This window comes from Sceloporus occidentalis, unplaced genomic scaffold (assembly GCF_023333645.1).
Source record: "Sceloporus occidentalis isolate IW3139 unplaced genomic scaffold, rSceOcc1.0.p SCAF_3, whole genome shotgun sequence".
Taxonomy (NCBI): domain Eukaryota; kingdom Metazoa; phylum Chordata; class Lepidosauria; order Squamata; family Phrynosomatidae; genus Sceloporus; species Sceloporus occidentalis.
Genome location: NW_028316983.1, coordinates 50,084,175 through 50,107,675, shown reverse-complemented (window position 1 = coordinate 50,107,675; position 23,501 = coordinate 50,084,175). Strand labels below are relative to the sequence as shown.

Here is a 23,501-nt window from a genome sequence, read left to right as displayed (position 1 = left end):
TCTGTTTCAGCAAAAAAACCAACCAAGACTCCCCCAGTAATTTCAAGAAGAACCCATAGAAATGGGATAAAGGTCATAAACACTTATCCCCTACTCTCCATTTGTCCTGATTTGACAGGGACAATCCTGATCAATTCCCTTTCCTCTCCACCCACCTTTGCCCTCAGGTCACTTCAATTGCTACAAACTGAGTTCAAGGTGCAAAAATAGTTTGTACTCAGTAGGGGCAGGAGAGGGAATGGGTTGAATCTTGCACTTCCCAATAGATTCAGGCAAAAGCAAATTGCTACAACCTCTCCTACTTTGTGTGTTTTTCCTCAATAACGTTTGCCGTCTTGACCACACTGTGATGCTCAGTGTCCTGATTTTCATTCATGAAATGTTGCAGCATTGAAGAATTACACTGTAATATTTTTGGGCTTTCAACTTCCAAAGGACTCTGTTTCACACTTAATAAGGGAATGTTTTCTGGAGAGCTTGGAGAAGTTACTTTTAAATGTCTAAATTCAATAGTCCTCATTAAATCAATAGTCCCCATTAAATCAATGAAACTTATATAAATGTTGGTTTATCAAGTTCCCATTGATTCATTGGGTTTACTCTTGTGATGACCAATAGGTGGATGTAAACCTTAGACTCCAGCTCTCAGAATCCTCTAGTCAGCGGGATCCCAAAAAAGTAACATTTACAGGCTCTCATTTTCTGATGCCTCTTCTTCCCCACCATCTCTGTGTGTTTGCTGGCTGCTGAACAGTTGATGAGCCAGCTTGTGAAAATAATGTGTGTTAGCCAAAACAGCCCTCCCTTGCAAAGGCTGTGGAGAGCAATGTTTATTATCCACCAGGCCAGCCCTAGATGACCTCAACTTCTCACCAGAGTTTAAACCAAATATTTTAAAAGGAGAAAAATAACGGGCCCTCGTCTGTATTTGCAGAGCTTTCCTAAGGCTGTGAGCTATCTCCATGACTAATACAAATGATAGCAGATGGTGAGATAGACAGTGAAATATGGCCCCGGCATATTGTTTCTCTCCCCCCCCCACCACCACCACCTTATTATTAAAGGGAGGGCCTTAATTCCAGTCTAGGAACTTGAAACATTTGAACCCTGCCCAAATTGTTCCTTTTTCAGCCAGAAATGCAACTTCAGAGGTATGTGGCAAAAGTCAGTCTCCAGCTTAAAAAACTAAAAATTACTGCTTTCTGTCTGGAGTGAAAAGATGCTCTTTGATGGATATGGAAAATTCCACATTTTCCGTGACTGTCTGTGTTGCTTTAAGATCTGTGGTGATGCCTTCTGGGCCCAGTTAAGGGAGCCCAGAAACCTGAATATTGACAAGTGAAATGGTGAAGTTCTGTTCATCTAAGGGAGGAATTGTATGCACAGTATTAAGGGCCCAAACAGACAAGCCAAATTAAAACTGCTTTGGGTCACTTTGGAGGTATGCTGTTTAAATGACACACGCATCTCAAGAGGCCAGAAGCTGCACCAAACCTATGCTGCAGTCCTTAGGACTAGAGCATGACTTTGGTGTGGCTTCCAACCTCTCAGAAGGCATGCATCATTTAAATAGCATACCTTCAAAGTGACCCAAAGCAGCTTTATTCTGGCCTGTCTGTTTGGGCCCTAAGTCTCTTTGGAGTCCAAGGGACATCATCCCTAGTAAACATGAACTGATTGTGTGAAGTCGAAGGCTTCTATGGCCGGCATCCATAGTTTTTTGTGGGTTTTTTTCAGGCTATGTGGCCATGTTCTAGAAGAGTTTCTTCCTGAGGTTACCCCAGGCTCTGTGGCTGGCATCTTCAGAGAATGCTAATCTGGAAGAAAGTGGGTATATATATACTGTGTGACTCTGGGTGAGAAAGATTGATTCCCATGTTAATCTGTGTATTGTTCTGTTGTCGATGGCCTCCTCACAGTAGGAGGATGTGCAAAAGAGGACTAGTGTTTGCTAACTGGTGATCATTGGCCCTGTACAAACCTCCCCAAAAGGGAGGCCTGCTGGTGCCTTTTTTCCCCCCACAGGGAAACCGCAACCGCCAAAACGCACAGCTTCCCTGCAGAGAAAAAAGAACCTGCGAAAAGCTGGTTCTTTTTATGCCACAGGAGCAGCGTAACATGTGCGCCACTGGCGTACCGTGGCACACTGGTTACGCCACCGCTTTGTGGTGCTGTGCAGATGCCGCACGGCACTTGCTTAACAATGGCGGCGCCCCTGTATACAGGGCACCGCCATTGTGACGCCCTCGTCACTTGCTAGGGTTGAGGGGTGTGTGGCTACACCACCCCAAGGCAACCCTAGCACGTGACGAGGGCATGGTTTCAGCCCCGTCTGTACCGGGCCATTGTTTGCTGGAAAAGCCTCTGACCCTGAGTGGTTTCTCATTTGCATTTGCTGAGTCCTGGTTTTGATGTTCTTCAGGACTGATAGACAAACTTTATTTACTTGGAGGGTTTCTTCTTTCCTGTTGAAGTTGTCCAAGTGTTTGTGGATTTCAATGGCTTCCCTGTGTATTCTGACCCGTTAGTTGTTGGCATGGTCCAGAATTTCAGTGTTTTCAAACAGCATGTTCTGCCCAGGATGGTTTATAATGTATTCTGTTACTGCTGATTTTTCTGGCTGACCTAGTCTGCAGTGTCTCTCATGTTCCTTGATTCATGTTTGGACACTGCATTTGGTGGTCCCTATGCAGACTTGTCTGCAGCTGCATGGTATGCAATAAACTCCTGCGGCTGTGAGAGGGTCTCTCTTGTCCTTTGCTAAGAGTAGCATTTGCTGGATTTTCTTGGTCGGTTTATAAACCATTTGGAGGTTGTGCTTCTTCACCACTTTGCCTATTCTGTCTGTGTCTCCTTTGATATATGGCAGAAATACCTTCTTTGGGTGGTTGCTTGTCTTCACTCCTTCTGGGTTTTTCTGGGTCTAGCAGCCCTTCTGATGTCTGAGCTGGAATAACCATTTGCCTGTAGATCCCAGTCCAGGTGCTTCAATTCATCTTCCAAGAAATGGGGTTCGCAAATGTGTTTTGTCCAGTCTACCAGGGTTTTGATTGTGCTTCTTTTTTGTCCTGGGTGATGGTTGGAATTCTTGTGCAGGTATCTGTCTGTGTGTGTAGGTTTTCTGTACACTGTGTGACCCAAACGTTGGTTCAGTTTGCGGATGGCTATGACATCCAAGAATGGCAGTGTTCCTTCCTTTTCTTTTTCCATAGTGAATGTTAGGGTGGATGTTGTTCAGATGGTTCAGGAACACAGCCAGGTCTTCTTCTCCATGGTTCCAAATGGTGAAAGTGTCATCCACGTATCGGAACCAAGTTGTGGGCTTTTTTGGTGTTGTTTCCAGGGCTTGCTTTTCAAAGTGTTCCATGTAAAAGTCTGCATGAACTGATTGTGCTGTGAGTCAAATAAAAGTAAGTCAAACTGTTTGTGATTCAAAAAAATTCCTGTAAGACTGTATATGATTTGGATTGAAGGTGTTCAGGACTGTGTCCTTCCCCGTATGAGCTTTCCCAGGCATTAAGACTTTTAGGGACCCTCTTCATTCAATACAGCTACCATCATAGCCATATTTGGCAGTGACAAAAGAGGGGGCTGTTCAGTGGCTGCTCCCAGATTGGGCAAATGCCCTCCAAGGGAAACTTGATTGTCCTCCTCCCTGCTGTCCTTCCACCAGCAAACAGAAACTCTTTTCTTCAGAAAGGCTTTTAGCAATTGACCTTTGCAGAAAGAGCTTTTAACTGGGTGGGTGCTATTTTTCCTCTAATGGTATTTTTAAAATTATGTTTCAGATCATTTATTCTTATGTTCAGTTTACATTTTAATTGTATTTGTTTTATTTAATTGTACTCCTGCCTTGAATCCCATTCTTAGGAGGAAGGAGGGATATAAACTGAAGGAAAGAAGTAATAAATAAAAAAATACTGGGTGAGTTTCCAGCCTCTAGTTGAAACATCACATCTGCCTGAAACCATCAAGGCACAAACCTAGGCAAGGCATATTTCTAATACTTTCAGAAATATAAAAGTAATCACCAGAATCTTAGTTTGGCCCCTTAGTTAAGGAGATGTAACCAGTGGCACCACTAGAATTGATGTCACCCCATATGGCAAACTCACGTTCACACCCCCAGGCAGGCAGACACTCCAGGGAGGCAAGAGGGGGGATGACAAAAGGAGAAGTGGCAGCAGACAGGTATGGGGCACTCACAGCCCACCTTCCCTAGCTGCCTGACACACCTACCAGGCATTCTCCTCTGCCTGTTGCTGCCACCCATCAGCCCCCAACCCCACCCCATCCACAGCTGCAACCAGTTTGTCACCTACTGTTTGTGCTTTTCTGTGGCTTTGTGATTTCTTGGCTGAGATTGAGAGAGCTCAAGGCAGTGGAGAAGCACCAACAAGATGTGATGGTAGAGCCCAGCTGTTGCTGCCTGAGAGCCCCACTCTCCATCCTATCCATGGCTCCAACCAGCTCTATGCTTCCTGTTTGAGCTTTTATGAGGCCTTAGGCTCTTTCAGCCAAGGTCACTGAAGCAGAGAAGCTGCTGACATCTGACACTGGAACAGAGAAGCTGCCATCACCTGATACCCAGCTGGGTGAGGAAGGGAGGCAATGGTGGCAGATAGGGGAAGAGGAGTCCATGACACCACTGCAACTGCTGCCACTTCCCTTTCACAGCCAGTGAGCTTGGAAGGGGCTGCTGAGTGGCAGCAGCACCCCACCCCAGCTTTAATGGGCGAAGGGCCCAACCAGGTGTCCTCCCCACCCCTGAGGTGTCACCCAGTGCAGTCCACACACCCCGCACCTTCCTAATGATGCCCTGGGATGTTACTAAGTAGCATCTCTTGTTCTAATCTCTCCATCATCCACCTTACAAGCCAGTTGCCAGAATGAATGAAAAAGACCTGTTCAGCTGATTTAAAATAAGAATCTAGTCTTCAGGGTTGACTCTTACAGGTTCATACTGAAGGAAGATATTACCCAAGAATGTGTTTTGTAAGGCTCTTTTGGAATTACTAGCTCATGGATTTGGAATTTCTTAAGTGGACAGTAGCACTGATGCTGCAAAATATACCAGGAATCTTAAACCCAAGCTGACCCCTTTTAAAAAGTCCTGCTCATCCCTCCATCTACACCTTGCTGCTTTGCTTTTTAGCTGCGCTGGGAAATCCTGCTATTCAGTTTGACTGATTCCTAACAGCAGCAATTAAACATAAAGTTGCATGTTCTTTTGAGCTGTGGCATTGGCTTAGGATAATTTTGTTAGACACAATGTCTAACAAATGATCACTCAGCAACATGCTGTCTCTGTACATGACTCCCCCTATTTCCATCTGTGGCTGTAAGACTGGCAGAAAGGCAAGTCAAATCTAAGATAAAACCAGTTTCTCTTCATTGCTGAAATAAAGGTTTGTTTGGAAGCATGGTACTCTTTGTCTGCCCGACCTAGGCTTGCCATATCCCGCCTGGGGGCGGGACTTTCCCGGTTTGGGCCGGGGCCGCACGGTCACGGCCCGGTTTGCCCCCGCCCCCGGGATTGCCCCTGCTCCCGGGCGAGATATAGCAAGCTGAGGGAGGCTTTGCCTTGCCGCTTGGGCCCAGGCTTGCAGGGAAAGCCTCCCTGAAGGGGAGGAGTCCCTCTCCGCCTGGGCTCCGCCCCCGCCAAGGGCGGGGCCCAGGCCCAGAGGGAAAGCCTCCCTGAAAGGGAGGAGGCCCTCTCCGTTTGGGCTCCGCCCCCACCGAGGGCGGGGCCCAGGCCTGCAGGGAAAGCCTCCCTGAAGGGGAGGAGTCCCTCTCTGCCTGAGTTCCGCCTCCGCCGAGGGCGGGGCCCAGGCCCAAAGGGAAAGCCTCCCTGAAGGGGAGGAGTCCCTCTCCGCTTGGGCTCCGCCCCCGCCGAGGGCAGGGCCCAGGCCCAGAGGGAAAGCCTCCCTGAAGGGGATGAGTCCCTCTCCGCCTGGGCTCCGCCCCTGCCAAGGGCAGGGCCCAGGCCCACAGGGAAAGCCTTCCTGAAAGGGAGGAGGCCTTCTCCGCTTGGGCTCCGCCCCTGCCGAGGGCGGGGCCCAGGCCCATAGGGAAAGCCTCCCTGAAAGGGAGTAGTCCCTCTCCGCTTGGGCTCCGCCCCCGACGAGGGCGGGGCCCAGGCCCACAGGGAAAGCCTCCCTGAAAGGGAGGAGGCCTTCTCTGCTTGGGCTCCGCCCCCGCTGAGGGCGGGGCCCAGGCCTGCAGGGAAAGCCTCCCTGAAGGGGAGGAGTCCCTCTACGCTTGGGCTCCGCCCCCACCGAGGGCGGGGCCCAGGCCCAGAGGGAAAGCCTCGGAGGCTCCTATTCAAATGTAGGACACAAAAAAATGTGTCCTATATTTGAACATTTTGTCCTACATTTGTCCCGGTTTGGAGGTCCTGATGAATGGCAACCCTAGCCCGACCTTGTCTACCCATTCTTTCAGAACCAGCCAGAAGGGCTTGATACCATCCAGATGTTATGGGTCTTGAATTAGATATGCACAGAAAAATAGATTATTTTGTATAAAAGAGCTAAAGTGTCAGTACTGGATTTTAGAGGAGTAATTTCCTCTATGCCAATAATACAGGCATTTTTATTGCCAGATCAGTCATTTGAGCCAGAGAGTTGTAGGGATTTTGAACATTATGTAGGAGCGCAGCAGGCCCAGCAAGGTAATTAAACCAGGATTGGTAACCATGTAGCCAGATGCTGTTGGCTGCAACTCCCAGCAGCCCTAGCCACCATAGCCAGTGGTGAGGAATGCTGGGAGATGGAGTCCAACAACATCTGGAGGGCTGTATGATTATCACCCCTGCATTAAGCACAGTGAAGCAGCTACTTCAGACTTCAGATTCTGGGTAATTAAGGACAAGGTATGTGGGGATATAATTGTGTGTCATGTGGCCTGTTCCTCACCCCCTAAACTGATCTGCAGAACTCAGGTGCAATTCAGATGCTCTTCTATTGCTAGCACTGAAGTAAGATTTAGCTGACAGGCCAGTTGATGTTTGGTACATGGAAAGGAAGTGAGCTGGGGACAGGGAAATCATCTCCTTTGCCTCAGGCAGCAAAATGTCTTGGGATGAACCTAAGGCACTCTATATATTTTCCTTCTAAATGGTCTTTATAATGTAAAAGTAACAAATTCACACAACTTTTCAACTTTTCAAAAAGTCACCATATAGCACAGGCATGGACCTATTCTCTCAGCCATGTTAAGAAAATATCCACGCAGCATATGCTAGGAAGAGCCAAAGAGAGCCAGAGTGGTGTAGGAATAGGAATAAACCTCTGGGGAATCAGGGTTCGAGTCCCTGCTGTGCCAGGGAAATTCAAATTCTCTGTGTCCAAGATGAGAGCAATGGCAAAGACATTTTCAAAACTCATGCAGTTTTCTAAGCCTATTTCAAATCTGAGATTTATTCACTACAGAATTCGCATGATTTGCTGTGTAAGAAACAGCATTCTCTGTGCAGTAAATGCTGGGTTTTCTGCACATAAAATCCTGTTTGATGAAAATTGATCTCATTGAAATTTTATGCAGAATAAGTCTCTAATTACAGAATTTTCAATGCAGACAACAGCTGTATATTTCTGCATAGAAATGTTGCTTCCTTAGCAGATCCCCCCCCACACACACACACACACACAAACCAGCTATATGTGAATTTAGTGCAGAATAAGTCCTGAACCATGAAGATGCTTGTCAATCCGGGATTCTTCTCATCAGGGGTTCTCAACACTTTAAAAAAACAAACAAACAAACATGTTTTGTGACCATTTTGAATATTCTTTTCATTCTTGTGCTACAAGTTTCTTCTTCCCTATTAGTATAAAAGGTGTTACTGGATTTCTTTATCATTGTGCTAAAAGAGACAATGGCGGGATACAAACCGCCACTTTGCGGCGCTTCCCCGCCGCCGCCGTTTGCTCCGCGCGGGAGCTGCAGCAGCCAAACCGCGCGGCTCCCGCGCGGAGCAAAAAAGAAGCTCCAAAATGGAGCTTCTTTTGGAGTCGCGTTTGCGATGTAGCGAGGCGCCAGGGGCGCACTCGCTACGTCACAAAGGACGCGACGCGTACGGACGCGACGCGTCCGATACGTCAAGATGGCTGCGCCCGTATGAACAGGGCGCCGCCATCTTGTACGTATTCAATACGTATTAGGGTTAGGGGGGTGCGGAAGCACCGCCCCTTCCTAACCCTAGTACGTATTGATGACGTACTATTTGGCGGTTTGTATCCCGCCTAAAACAGATTTTAATTTAATTAAAACAAATAAAAATAAATACAGAACGAAACATGCTAACAAGTTGCTGGCCTAATATAGAGCTTGTGTCAAGCTGAGAAAAGAAGAAACTTCTGCCTTGGTGGAGTCCATGGTTTTCCTTCTCTCCTCCGCTCCCATTCCATTTCATTTATCAAACTGCTTGCTGTTATGTGCCAGCTGAGAGAGTGTGACTTGTCCATGGCCACCCGGTGGATTTCCATGGCTGACCAGGGATTCAAACCCTGGTCTCAAGTCAAAGCCCAACACTAACCACTAAAGCATGCTGGCTCTGCAAGAGTTGCTAGACCCTGAGGAAACTGTTAATTGTGTGTGCTATCATTTTTACAGGCGTTCTTTCTATCCCTGCAGGTACATTGGGGCTCTGGGAGCAAGGGTGATCTGTGACAACATCCCTGGACTGGTCAACAAGCAGCGACAGTTGTGCCAAAGTTATCCTGACATTATGCAGTCTGTAGGGGATGGCGCCAAGGAATGGATTCGGGAATGCCAGCACCAGTTCCGTCACCACCGCTGGAACTGCAGCACTTTGGACAGGGACCACACAGTCTTTGGAAGAGTCATGCTTCGTAGTAAGTTCCCTTAACAATTCAGATTTTTTCTGGCTCAGAGTTTATTGGCAAGTTACTTTTTATAGCTGTGTGTATTCTCAATGTTCATTATAGTGTTTGAAACACAAAATAGCATCCTATTACTAAATTATGATGGCATAAGTAGACATACACCATTGCAAGTCACTGTTTGGTCACTGCATAGATTAGAATTCTGTTCTCCCCCCCACACACACACACACCTCTAACTCACTTTGTAAGCTGCCTACCAGGCCCAATATAGGTACCTACACTTTTGGATCATGACTGTTATGATGAGTACAGTCGGTCCTTCTTATACACGGATTTTTTATACACGGATTCAAGCATACATGGTTTGAAAATGTTCCAAAAAGTATAAATTTACCTTGATGTTCCATTTTTTATTAGGGACACCATTTTGCTATGTCATTATATTTAATGGGACTTGAGCATACACGGATTTTCTTATACACGGGGGATATTGGAACCAAACCACAGCGTATAACAAGGGTCCACTGTACCTGCCCTTCAAAATTTAACTAGACTTCATAAGGTGTAGGTTTATGTTTAATGTTTGCTTAATATGGAAGAAATTGTGGAAAGACATTAGAGGTTTACAAGAAGAAGAAGACAACAATGTTTGCATTTGAGGCAGGGTGATTGTACAATATAATCCTGATCCTGAAGATTGTAATCATAAGAGAGATTTTGCAGTCCCAAACTCACAAACTTCATAATGGGGCTATTTTAGATTAAGTATCAGGAGTGTGTTTCCTGTAGGGATGGGAATAATCTGGCCTGGAGTACAATACTCAACAGCAGTAGCCAGTGGTGAGAAATGCTGAGAACTGCAATCCACAAAGATCTGGAGTATCTGCTGGGTTCTTACCTTGGTTTATTTCGAGAGTTTTAGATTTTTCATATACCCATCCTGGAAAGTTCAAATATCAGTTGAGCTTTCTTGTTTTTTGGTGGGGGGGGGGCTGCACAACCTGACTAATCTTTGATTCTGGATGAATAAGTAGTCTCAGATATTTGGAACTCATTTGTGATGTGGAGGTTGGCACTCAAACTGGTCATGCAAGTTGAAGAATTTTGTGGACTTTGTTCAAAGTGGAGCATTGAAGCTGATGAGGCATGTCATTTGGAACTGTTGTTCTTGTTAACTGCTACCAAGTTGACTTTGATTTATGGCAACCCTATGAATTAGAGATCTCCAACTCACCCTGTCATCAATAGCCCTGCTCATATCTTGCATACAGGTAAAACAGATACAGTGATAAAACGTAGCCTTTCCTGTTCCCCCTTGGAAACCATTCCATTTATCCATCTTCTACCCTATTAGTAGCCTCTTGTCTAGAGTACAGGTTATGCATTAGGATAATCAAATCTTTAACAGTGGCCTATAGTTTTTCATGATCTATATACTGTACAATCAAAGGCTTTGCTACAATCTATAAAGCACAGGCTGGTTTTTGTCTGTAATTCTTTTGTGTGCTCTATTATCCAATGTATGTTTGCAATAAGATCCCTAGTGCCTCTTCGTTTCCTGAACCCAGCTTGTCCATCCAGCATTTCTTGTTCCAAATATGGCAATTCTTTGTTGTAGAATTTTGAGCATCACTTTGCTTGTATTGGGTAATTAATGCAGTAGTCCTGTGGTTACAGCAGCCCCTGCTGCCCCCTTTCTTAAAGGACTCTGATGTGATAAAAAAAAATAGCTTAGCAGTGCAAACTGTGCATGTCTATTCAGAAGTTACTGCCAAGTAAGTGTGCACAGCCATTTTTGAACAGTGAAGCACCCTTCTACCCATTGCACTTTAGATGTTACCCTCCTGGTGTCAACTTCCATCCATTGCCCTCCAGATGTGTAGGCTGGGTGGTGCGAGTTGTAGTCTAACACATTCTGAGGGCAACAGATTTGAGGAGGCTATAGTAGTGAAAAGCACCATTTAGAAAGGGAGATGTATAAAGTTTTTAAAAGGCTGAAAAGTAGAACAATAACCTCCCATTGATATATCATCATTTTCATTTCAGAAGTCAGATGCAAATTAACTCTGTGCCTTGTTACACGAAACATATAATTCCCTTGTTGAAACAGCTTTGTAGGCTACCAGTTCATTTCTTGGCAAAATTCAAAGTGCTGGTTATGACCTATAAAGTATAGATCCAAACTGCTTGAAAGACTATGGTCCAAAAACCACTGCATAAATAATCCAGTTTGGAACAACTTTAACTCCCCTGCATGAATACTAGGGAATTCTGAGAACTGTAGTTTTGTAAGACATCTGACCTTCTCTGTCAAAGAGCTCTGGTACCACAATAAACTACAAGTCCCAGGATTTTCTTGCACTGAGCCAAGGCAGTTAATGCAGTCTCAAACTGGATAATTTCTGCAGTGTGTTTTGAACTTATATTTCCCTATATGAGTCTGCCTATGTTTTAAGATCCTCAAGGAAAGATTTTCTCAGTCCCACCATTGTCAGAGCCTGTCCGGTGAGGACATGTGAGGCCTTCTCCGCAGCCCCTCCCAGGCTGCACAACTCCCACAGGAGGCTTGCCTGGCCCCATTCTCTGTTCTCCTCCTCCTTGCAGGCAAAGCCATTTTACTTTAACAGACATTTTGTGATTAACAGATTGTGCAGAAGGGGTGCATGTGCTGCCTTCTTTTATAACTGTTTTGTTTTTAAATGCTTTTATATTGTTTTAAATTAATGGTGTTTTATTATGATAGCATGTTTTAATTTGACGTTTTTTAAAAAAATCTTATTTTCCATCAGGTTGTTAGTTGTTAACCTTGAAAGCTTCCTTGAGTGTCATGTCAGGAGAAAGATGAGATATAAATAAAACAATTCAATAAAATAAATAAATAAGTATCTTTGTCCTTAACATTGCAAGGTTCCAGCTAGAAGTATATGATACTGACACTGGCTTAGGGCCTATATATATGTACCATTTTCAGCAAGTAAGAGCCCCATAGAGAAAACATTAGCAAATAGCACACATTTGTGGTTTTAAAAATCCAAATTGCTGGCTCCTGCTTTATGCATGACAGGATCAGGTCCCCATTTATAGAGACAGCCTGTTGTCATCCCATTTAGTTTGGCCCTCAGTCCATTATGAAGACGAAAGCTTCTTTGCCCGCCCATGAGAAGAGCTAATCAGTGAAGACAAAGAAAGGCCTAAAATTACACTCCATGATGTCTTGGCTTCTCTTGTATGCTAAGCAAACAGTAATAGGATATGTCACTGCACTGGGAAGTAACTACTTCAGAATGGGAGAGAACACCTCTGGAAGCATGAGCTTGAAAGTAAACTGTAACAGGATATATAAATATTTGGCTAGTGGGAGCTGGCTGAGTGTCAGATGCTGAGGGCAAAGTTTGTAGTCACCCTGTGTAGTGCAAAAGGCCAAGCCACAGCGCTGACCTTCCTCTCAGAGAGGACTCCTGGTCATGCCGTGAAATGCATCTCTGTGGAAGGCCTTGCACCTCACTTGCTAAAACTCCAGTGTGCTACATCTACTAGCTAGACCAAAAAGAACAGTTTGGATCTTCCCACAAACTCTAGCATTATAATTCCTTCCTTTTTTTTAACAGCTTGCTTTGGGGAAGAGGAGTACATAATATCATGGAAATAAAATAGAAATATTGAAGAAATGTTGGACATTAAATAGTCACAATTTTCTCTGCTGCCCATTCTGATTGAAAAAGGGCTGGTCATATATATATATTTTACCTCATCATCCTTGATGCAGAAAATAACATGGGTAATAGGATACTGCCTTTTTTCACAGTAAATGCAAGATATCTTGAAGATAGTGCTTAGTGCTCTTTTCTGCACATCTGGTATAATGTGCAATGGTGCCATCAGCTGTCTCCAAATAGACAAATTTGCAATTAGAGAGGAAAATTAGAAGAAGCAGCCAACGTACTTAGATCTAAGGCACAAAATCTTATTATGTGGTCCTAGTCTGGTTCTGTTTTGAAAAGTCAACTATTGTTGGATAGGTCATTAACAAAATAATTTTGTGTGGGGATCTGTAATAGTCCAGCTTACTTCCTGGCCTTGTTTTTGTCTTAATAGTATATTATAGATTGTTAGTGTACTAACTTTTGTATCCTCACATATATTGTGATGCAAGATGCTATGAGCTATTACTGAAGCCACACAAAGTCATAGGTAGGGGCCAAGAGACAATTCCAGTGTTGTGCATTTTTAATATTCATGTGTATGTCCTGCTCCATTTGCAACAAAGACATATTTCAAGTTAAAAAACTGCAATTGATAAAAACCAAGTTGTACTGTGTAAGCAATAGACTATAGGTATTTGGAACTCTTGGGTTGGAGAAAGGGAGAGACTACCTATCTTAGTGTAGAAAGGAGACCTACCCTTTGTCTCACCAGTTTCTGATTAAGAAAGCACCACTCACTTTGTAGCAGAATGCACCATTCACTTTGAAGCTGTTAATCGAAGGCTGTGCCTTGAGAATGCAACAGTGTGGTTTTGATTTGCAGTTGCTTTTATGGCCATTATAAAAACAGATGTGAACTCAAAGAAGAACTATAAAATACCAGCCAGCATCCTGCACTGTATAGGGACTTGCCAAGTCATTTACAGCTTCTGGAAAGAGTAGTAGTATGTGTATTGATCTACCAAAAAAAAGTCAGCAGCTTACTGGTGGAATGGGTTGGGAAACCAAGCTGGTCAGGTTCAGGGAATATATGAAGAGAGATAGGCAATCAGAAAGAATCTTTTCTGTGGATGTAATCACTGGAAATTAGGATAATTCTCAATAAAATGGAAAACAGTAGGAAAAAAGGAAGACTACATTCCAGATGGATTGACCTGATGGATCTGAGCTAGGCTCTGGACTAGGTTTTTGGAGGTTTCTTATTCATGGAGTCACTATTAATCAAAGATGACTTAAAGGTAAATAACAACAACAAATAAACAATTAAATCCAACGATGCTCCCAGATTTCAGAACTTTGATATACTGTCAACAAAAAGAGGCAGACAAAGAACACCTTTATCACTTATTCCATGGGGCTGCAATGGGGAGTGGGGAAGAGAATTGGCTTTTGTTTGGCTGGCCGAACTTTCCACATTAGGACTCCAGACCTTTAACCTTCAAGCATAATCTCCAAGACAACAGATCTCCAAGAGCTTTTCTACACAGCCAAAAAATTGGTACTCACCTTGTACCCGCAGCAGTCAGTTCATATGATATTCTGGATGATTTGCAGGGAATATATACAAGGGGGTTTTCATCTGATTTTTTAAAACTCATCTTTTACCCCAGACATTCCCAAAAAATCCAAATAATCTTGTGTGTGGCAGGCACTCCAAGTGTGGAGTTTGGTTCAGTGTGAAGTGAGGGGTAGAGTTGATTTTGGTGTGTGGAACTGGTTGGTTGTGTCACCATGTTTTTTTGTTTTTGTTTTGTTTTGTTTTTGGGGTTTGGTTTGGTTTTTCCTTTTGTGTATACTGTACATGCACCCCAGCAGACAAACAGCAGCAGGCACAGACAAGCTAAGCCTGGAATGACACCTTTCAATACAAAGATTATTTCTCCTTCTTTTCTCCCCCCCCCCCCTCCACCATTGGTCTCTCCAGAGCAAACCACACCAACCCATTCCTACCTTTGAAGCCATGAGGTAGGTGAGAAGATAAGGGATTCAAGGCAGCTGGTGAACTGAGCATCTGTTCATATCACTATTGCATACTGCTGAATATCTCATGTAGCCAAGAATGTAATTTGTGGGCAATACTCTGCCTCTTTTATTGCCTCATTGACTGACTATCCCTAAATGCATGGTTACCTGAGGCAGAAAGCTGCACAAGCAACTCAATCTTAGCAGTAAAAATAACATAACTAAACAAAATAAAAAAACCTAAATAAATAACAAGTTGCTGCCCTGTCATGACACTTGAAATCTGCTGTCTGAGTTAACTGCCTCACTACCTAATGATGGGTCCAGCCCTGCTCATCCAGTAGAATAGGCAGGAGTGAAGGATTCTAGTACTCCAGAACACAGGTGCCAAGATGTAATACAAGGGCAGGCAACTGCATGGAGGCTGACAGACAGTTTTAGTTAGTCTTAAAGTTCCTGCTACGTTCCTTCTTTTTCCCCTTCCCATCCCTTACTCCTTTTTATGTTGCAAGAGACTAACATGGCTACTTCTTTCAAAACTTTCTCTCTTTGTTCCTCTAAAAGAAGCCACCTAAATCTGCAGGAATTGTTCTTTTCAAAGAAGGAGAAACGCAAACCAATAGGAAAGAACGGTTTCTTACTGGCCACATAATTTCTATAAGAGAAAGTAGAACAGGGTTCGTAAGGTACAAAATAAAGTACACAAGATCTGTGAATTTCCCCCAACTGCATTCATACTCTGCTATTTGTTTATCATGTTTATTGCATTAGTCTTAAATTCTGAATCTTGTTCTTTGTCCCATTTACAATAAACTTACTTAATCAATAGGAATTTTGCAAAGTTGACATGTGTGCAAGTTCCAGTGTTTCAGTAGCTTGATTAATAATAACATTCTTGCCTTAGTATTTAAGGTATATCAAGGCTCTTTGTTGTTATGTGCATTGCTGTTGTTGCTGTGTGCTTTCAAGTAGTTCCTCATTTATGGCACCTCTCAGGTGAACCTAATTTCTTTACTATCATTATGTCATTACTCTTTGTAAACCATTAAATATGTCAGGATGTGCAAAATCAGATGAGAGACAAAACCTATGTTAGTGAAAGTTGCTATTATGTTTTAAATCCAATTAACAGTCTTACCTAGAGCATACCTGTTAAACTATGTAATAGGATTTACATACTTGTTGTCTTAGTAACATTTAGCTGATTCAATGAACATATTTTATTTGATTCAGTGTATTATTTGGGACTAGCAATTGGATTTAGACAAATGAATGCTTAAAAACTAGAATAAAAATTAGATTACAAAATCAGAATAGGAAGCAGGACACGAAGTTCCATAACAGCAGCAACTACAATGCTATTAATTTATTGTTATTCCCCATCCCTTAGAGATCACATATTAGCTTTTTGTGCTGTTGAAAGTTACCATCTCTTCTGAAATAAAAAAAGAGATGAGAAAGATTATAGTTGGAATTCCACTTGTAAGATTTCATAGAACAAGAAGCTGGAAGTAAAGAGCACATGGTATCATGGAGGGTGGGGGATCCCAGCCTGGTATTCACAGCACATATTTAACAGTATTCTGCTAGAATCATTTTAAAAAATAATAACAACCAGAAACTTTGACCTAAATTAAGCTGCCAATCCAAGCTACAGAAAACTCATCAAATCAGTTGCTTCAAGATAAATAATAATGCCATCCAAGTAACTATAAAGCAGGATGGCACTGGAGTTACAATATGAACTTCTGAAAACCCTCAAAATTAAACTTGCAAGCTGGTTCAATCAAAATCCATCATATGAACCTCTAAACAAGTATTCATGAAAAGATAAATTTTGCTGAAGGTTAGTTAGACAATGGACATTAGCACATATTACATTCTACAGATTATACTCTGAATGATATTCATTTTAACTTTGATTTGGTACTTCTCTTCATAGCTATTCTTGTTTCTCTCATTTATTTGGCAGGTAACAGGCAAGTAGCCTTTGATTCACATTTTGACACATTTTCTTAATATAGGCACATTAATCTGACGTATACTATTGGTCTGTTTAGTACTACTGCAGGCATAGGCATATTGTGGCCCTCCAGGTTTGCAGTGATAGGAGACAAAGCTCCACATTCAGAGGACCACAACTTGACTACCCTTGGTCTACTCAGTAGACCCTACTGTGATTGGAATTGGTTGCTCAAGATTTCAAGGTGTGCTTGCTGTCTGACAGCTGTTGAGGTCAGGGGCTGAAGATGGAAACTTCCACACATTCTAAGTATGTGTTCAACTCCTGAGCTATGACTTCTTCTGCTTATGGAGATCTCCTGAGTTATGGTCCCTCCTTCCTTCAGTAGAACTTGGTAGTATTACTTTTGGATTGTAACTCCCAGTGGCCATATACCTGAAGGATTCTGAAAGCTGATGTTCAAACATCAATTTTTCTGAGCTCTGCCCTTAATTCATCATTTACATCTTCATGAAGAACTCAGAGATAGCATAGAATTCCTCCATTCCTCCAGTGGGTTCCAAAATGCTCCAGCTCTTTTTAGAATCACTCACCTTCCACCTCTGGACTCATTCTGTTCTTGTTTCTCTCACCTATTTGGCAGGTAGCAGGGAAGCAGCCTTTGTCTATGCCATCTCCTCTGCTGGAGTTGTCTATGCCATCACTCGAGCTTGCAGCCAAGGCGAGCTAAAGTCCTGCAGCTGTGATCCCCACAAGCGGGGCCGCTCTAAGGATGAAAGAGGGGAGTTTGACTGGGGAGGCTGCAGTGACAACATCAACTATGGGATTAAGTTTGCCAAGGACTTTGTGGATGCCAAAGAGAAAACAGTGAAAGATGCCCGGGCCCTGATGAATCTGCATAACAATCGCTGTGGTAGAACGGTGAGTAGTGCCAGAGCCATTCTAAGTATTAGAGTCAATATTTATTTATTTGATTCCCATTATGTGGGGTAGCATCTTGCAGTCAAACTACTGAGAACCTTTGTCTGTGGTAACAAACTCAGTTCATTGTTGTGTTGTTGCTGTCAAGTTGACTTCAACTCTGGTGACCCCATGAATGAGGGACCTCCAAGTCTCCCTGTCTTCAACAGAAGTCTTTCAAACTCAGGGGGTGACTTCCCTGATTGAGTCTCCATCTGTAATACAGTCTTTCTCTGTTCCTACTGCTTTCTACCTTTGTAAGCATTATTATCTTATCTAGTGAGTCATATCTTCTCATGTTATGTCCAAAGTATGACAGTCTAAGTTTATAGAGAGATCTCGTAGCACCTTTAAGACTATCTGAAAGAAAGAAGTTGGCAACCTTAGCTTTCATAGACTTAAATCTACTTCCTCAGATGCATCTGAGGAAGTAGACATAAGCTTATGAAAGCTCAGGCTGCCAACTTCTTTCTTTCAATTAGTCTCAAAGGTGCTACAAGATCTCTCTACACACTGATTCTACAGATAACATGGCTATATCTTTGAATTCAGTCTGAGTTTAGTCATCTTGGCTTCTAGGGAGAGTTCAGGTTTGATTTGCTCTAGGATCCATTTATTTTAGCAGTCTATGGGATCTGTAGACCTTTCCTCCAGCACAACATTTTTAATAGGTTGATTTGGAAATGCTAACAGCTCAGCTTTAATTCCTCACAGAATCCTGAGGAATAGTTAGTGAGGGTCTATCCTTGAGCACTGAGGACAGTGGAAGTGCAGATGACACAATATTACTAGTGGGAAATGTCATGGACTTAGAACAATTGTTAACTAAGGTCAAGTGAGCTTTCTGTTGAACATAAAGAAAACAAAAATAATTACTACTGAAGACCTACATATATTCAAATTGGACAATGAGGAAAATGAAATAGTTAAAGACTTCTCATACATTGGATCAAACACAGTTCAGAATGGTGACTGCAGTCAAGAGATAAGAAGAAGACTAGGTATGGAAAGTGCAGCCATGAAAGAGGTAGAGAAGATCCTAAAGAGTAAAAATATACAACTGAACACTAAAGTTAAAGTGGATGTGAGAACTGGACAGTGAAAAGTGCAGATATAAAGAAAATCAACTCATTTTAGATATGGTGTTGGAGAAGAGTGCTAAAGATACCATGGACAGCCAAAAGGACAAAAAATTGGGTCCTTGAACGGATCAAGCCTGAAATATTCCTAGAAGCCAAGATAATCAAATTGAGGCTGTTGTACTTTGGTTACATCATAGGAAGGCATGACTCTTTAGAAAAGACAATAATGCTGGGAACGATTGCAGGTAGAAGAAAGGAAGGAAGCCTGCATACCAGATGGCTAGATTCAAATACGGAGGTCACAGGCCTGAGTCTGCAAAACCTAAGCAGAGCAGTAGAAGAGAATCTTGGAGATGTCTCATCCACTGGGTCACTATGAGTCAAGGTTGACTCAAGAGCACTTAACAACCACAAACCCTTGTGTACAGAACAGATACATTTCCTCACCTACTGTTGGCCTTGTTCAGAGGGAACTTTTAGCCCATGGCTGTCCTTGATTGAGAGGTCTGGTGACACAATGGTCAGGATCAGGGATGTAGCTCTAGGGGAGGGAATGAGGGCATTGCCCCCCACTAAGCCTTCTTCCTACCCCCAATTAAAATTTCTATCAGTCCTCAAATTTCTAGCGTTCAGATAACTTAAAACACCAGTTGAGTACTTAGAAATGCAATTTAGGCATCCAAAGAAAAGAGGAATACAGAATATTCACATGGGTGTAAATGATTTTCCATGTCTCATTCTTTGTAATGTTGGAAGTTTGGAGAAAGAAGGAAAATTTAATTTGGGGGGGCAGATTTTTTTTTTACAAGGGGGCAATTTCCTCATCCCCCTCCCCCCATAGCTACACCCTGGCCAGGATCCAATAGAAACTGTACTTTTCCTGGTGGTACAGTTTCTGTCTGCAGAACTATATCCTCCTCCCCTTCATGCATCAGAACATTCTGCTGTGGAGGACTAAGGGACTAAACAGACCGACCCGTTGGAGTGGCGTCCCACCACCCCTTTCCTCGCTAGATTGCGGCCACAGCAACTACATGCTGCAGCCGCAATCCAGCATTTTTCTGGCCCTAAAAAGAATGGCAAAATGCCAGTCCTTTTGGAGCCATAAAAAAAGCACTTTTGCCGCCACAGTGGCACTTTCTGGTGCTCCTTTTGGCACGTGTCACCTGAACACCACAACAAAGGAGTGACATAACACCACTTGGGGATGGAGTCGGGGTGTGTGTTGTGCAGCCACCACGCCTCCACTCTGCCCCAAGGCTGGCATTAAATGCTGGTCTGTTCAACCCCTAAGCAACCAGTTTTGGGGTGACAGTTTTCAGGTGGTACACAGGAGTACTGTGAGAAGAGAATGGGAGCAAAATGTCTGTTGTACTAGCAGTCAGGAGCTAGTGTGACATGATCTTTAACTAAGTCTCTTTAGATAAAATGTATGCAATATGGGAAAACTGAGGCAGTGCAAAGGAAGGACTCCTTTCCCAATTTCTCTGTCTTGTTTTCTGCTCTTTGGGTACAGGGAAATGGTTCTTTACACAGCCTCAAATATGCAATGTGTTTTGGTTCCATCAATGCTGGCACATTTTTAGAGAGCCTAAGACATAAATTCCAGTCAGGCATGTCTCCTGAGCATCATTACAGAAAAGCTCCTTCCCTTGATGCAGTGATAGTTATGCCTTCCAGCACAAGCATTTCCCAGGAGGTCATTAAAGGTTACCATGATTTGCTTTCAGTTAGGAGGAATCTCAGCTCTAATTTACCAGAGAGGAATTTATCACAAAATAGGCACTTGCAGGTATTGTTCAGAGGTCTTGCAGGTCTTCACTATAACTAGTGGAAATGGTCTAAACAAAAATTCCATTACAAGGCAAAAATTGTCAGAAGCAGCAATGCCCATGTACCCAGTTTTATCAGAACATTTGTTACTTTAACTAGGAGCCTTCTAGGTCATTTCAAGCTTTGAGACTGGCTCTTCTAATTCCAGGCTGTGAAGCGTTTCCTGAAACTAGAGTGCAAGTGTCATGGCGTCAGTGGCTCCTGCACCTTAAGGACCTGCTGGCTGGCTATGTCGGACTTTCGCAAAACAGGAGATTACCTTCGGAAAAAATACAATGGTGCCATCCAGGTAACCATGAACCAAGATGGCACTGGATTTACTGTGGCCAATAAGAACTTTCGAAAACCCACAAAAACCGACCTTGTATATTTTGAGAACTCGCCTGATTACTGTGTGATGGACAAGTCTGCAGGTAAAAGAATCTTGTGAAACCCAATCTGTTTAAAATGGGGTGAGGAAATATGTGGCCCTCCAGCTGGTATTAGAATGTAACATCTATCATTCATAATCACCAGCTGTAAATAATGGAGCTAATAGTAAATCTTGGTGCTAATGGGAATTGGAGTCCAACAACATCAGAGGGGCTGCTTTACATTCCTCCTTGGCTTGTACAGTATATGGGAAGGGGTCCTCTTCCGCAATGCTGCCTTCCAGAAAATCCATGCAAAAAGTGATAGTTGAGATGTAGAATGTGCACCACTGAGAACTGTTTTGTTTTTATTTAATGGCTCATTTCTACCCATCATGATTATGCAGATAATTTAACATACATAAACAATACAATCTCTGGCTCACTATTTTATGCTCACTATTTCTATCCTGCCTTTTTCCAAGTATCATAACCAAGACAGCTTCCAGTATAAGAGAGAGAGAGAGTGCGCAAAGACTGGAATTACAGTATGGGTCTTATGTCTGCAAGAAATAGAACAGCTGTTTTGCAACATCCATATTCAGCAAAGGACTGTTGTGACATTACTACATAGGAGAACCAACAAAGTAACTGTTGTACATCAGGCCCATTGCACATCAGTACATTGGGACACCAGCTTGGGGAGTACCAAAGGACCTCAGCAATGCCCAATGCACATTGGGACACTCTGGCTTGTGCCCAGATATATATCTTTGTAATTCACTGAGAGGGTTCCATAGCACTGCTGCTACATAGTGAAGTATGTGTTACACAACACAGAACATAATATTGAATCATGACCCTTGTTTTTAATGCATTAAAAATATGATTACAATATAAAGATCAAAGTCCATCACACTCCATTGAAAAACCCTTCTGCTCAACCAATTGCTATAACAGCTGAGGTCTTGTTGAAATACTATGGTGTCTGCCTTGAGTGGGGTGGAGTAGGGAAGGTGCTTAGGAGTTTCTGCAGTGCAGACTCAGTCTTCCTCATTTACTGAGTTTGCTCCTATATATAATCTGGAAGAGATCCCATTATTTAAGCCAGGGGTGGGCAAAGTGTGGTCTATGGTCTGCCTGCAATCCCTGTGTGCCCCTTTTGTTGCATCTGAAATCCCCCATCAGGGTAATTGATGCTTGGCCCCTCACACAGTGACCCACTCCTGACATAAGCAGACACTAGTTGAGTGTATAAGCATTTTAGAATGGTAGCCCATCTAACGTTAAAATATAACAAAAATATTGTTTCCTTTTTTAGGATCATTAGGGACAGCCGGACGAGTGTGCAACAAGGTATCACGTGGGACTGATGGATGTGAGGTTATGTGCTGTGGCCGAGGTTATGACACCACCCGAGTGACACGAGTCACAAAGTGCGAGTGTAAATTCCACTGGTGTTGTGCCGTCCGCTGCAAGGAATGTGAGGACACAGTGGATGTTCACACATGTAAAGCACCGAAGCGGGCAGAGTGGCTTGACCAAACCTGAAACAGTGCTGGACAGAGCCAATGAGGGAAAGTAAAACTGGCACATTGCCACTCCGCAGGCCTGGGCATTCTGGGAGTTGTAGTTCAACTGCATGGCTTTTATTTATATTTCTTCTGCAAAGCACTGAGGAGAAGATTACATATCCCATGGGGGATAACCAACTCTTCTGTTCACCCAGCAGAACTCTTCCTATTACTTTTTTATTTTTAAAAAAGGAATTTTCAAAATGAAGCTGAAATGCAAAAATTGCTATGCTTGGTGAATACTGTGTGGAAAACGGTGGGGGAAGAAATTAGTTGCACAGGAGCACAAGAGACTGAGGATCAGGTTTTGATTTAGTTGGAGAACTATGCCTCTATCTAATCAATATGTTTGGGCAATAAATTATAAAATGCGCCCACAGGTAGGAGAGGAGAAAACACCTTTATGTCCACCTTGGAAGAAGGAATTTCTCAAAGGAATGGCTGTACAATCCTAAGGAAGCTCCATGATCTTCTAAGATCTTCCCTTATACAAAAGTCATCATTCCAACATGATGGATAACAGGTGAACATGTACAAATCGACCTTTATCATCTTTCCTCTCCATCTGAAAATGAACTTGGAGTTACAAATTCTGTAGCCTGGTGGGGGGGAAAGATCAGTCTATCAGGAGAGGAGGAAGGAGAGTGGAAAGGCTGAGTGATATTTGTGTGTGTCTGTGTTCTCTGCCTGTGTCTATGGACATGCTGGTAGGTTCTACGGAAACTAATATAACAGTGACCTTTTTTGTACAAACTCACTTGTACACTGTATACACTGCTTTAAATATTTTAAATGCCCCTCAAAGAATATATATACATATATCAGATAAAGATATTCCTTGCTTTGTGACTTTCTACATTCATAAATATAATTAGGTGAGCAATGGGAACATTCAGACATATCTAATCAATCCAAATCCATAATGTCTGTGCTTTGAACCTGCACAGTCAAACTAAATTTCTGGAAGCCAAAGACAATATCTCAGCATTTTGATATTACCCAGATAATTAGTTGTATAGTTTTTTGTGAGTTTTTCAGGCAAAAAACTATGGATGCCAGTCTTGAAAGCCTTCGACTTCAAATTAGTTGTATAATTTGCAACTGTTCCCTTCCCACTTACCCTGTGCACAATCTTTGTTTCCCCTTTTCTGTGACATCATCTTCCTTTTGAACTTTTGTCTTTTTCACCAGCCTGAAATGCAATTCTAAGAGATGGGCCTCTAG

General features: G+C 42.9%; 1 protein-coding gene across 1 annotated transcript in view; it reads left to right on the top strand.

Moving 5' to 3' along the window:
- LOC149315906 (protein Wnt-2b) overlaps positions 1-23,069 on the top strand; it is a 71,656-nt gene extending 48,587 nt beyond the window's left edge. Inside the window, exons 2-5 of the mRNA XM_089518568.1 lie at positions 8,638-8,858; positions 17,122-17,399; positions 20,502-20,766; positions 22,025-23,069. Coding sequence (XP_089374694.1) covers positions 8,732-8,858; positions 17,122-17,399; positions 20,502-20,766; positions 22,025-22,254 — 900 coding nt within the window. The 5' untranslated portion in view covers positions 8,638-8,731 and the 3' untranslated portion in view covers positions 22,255-23,069. The remainder of the gene's footprint in view (positions 1-8,637; positions 8,859-17,121; positions 17,400-20,501; positions 20,767-22,024) is intronic.
- Positions 23,070-23,501: the final 432 nt, after the last annotated feature.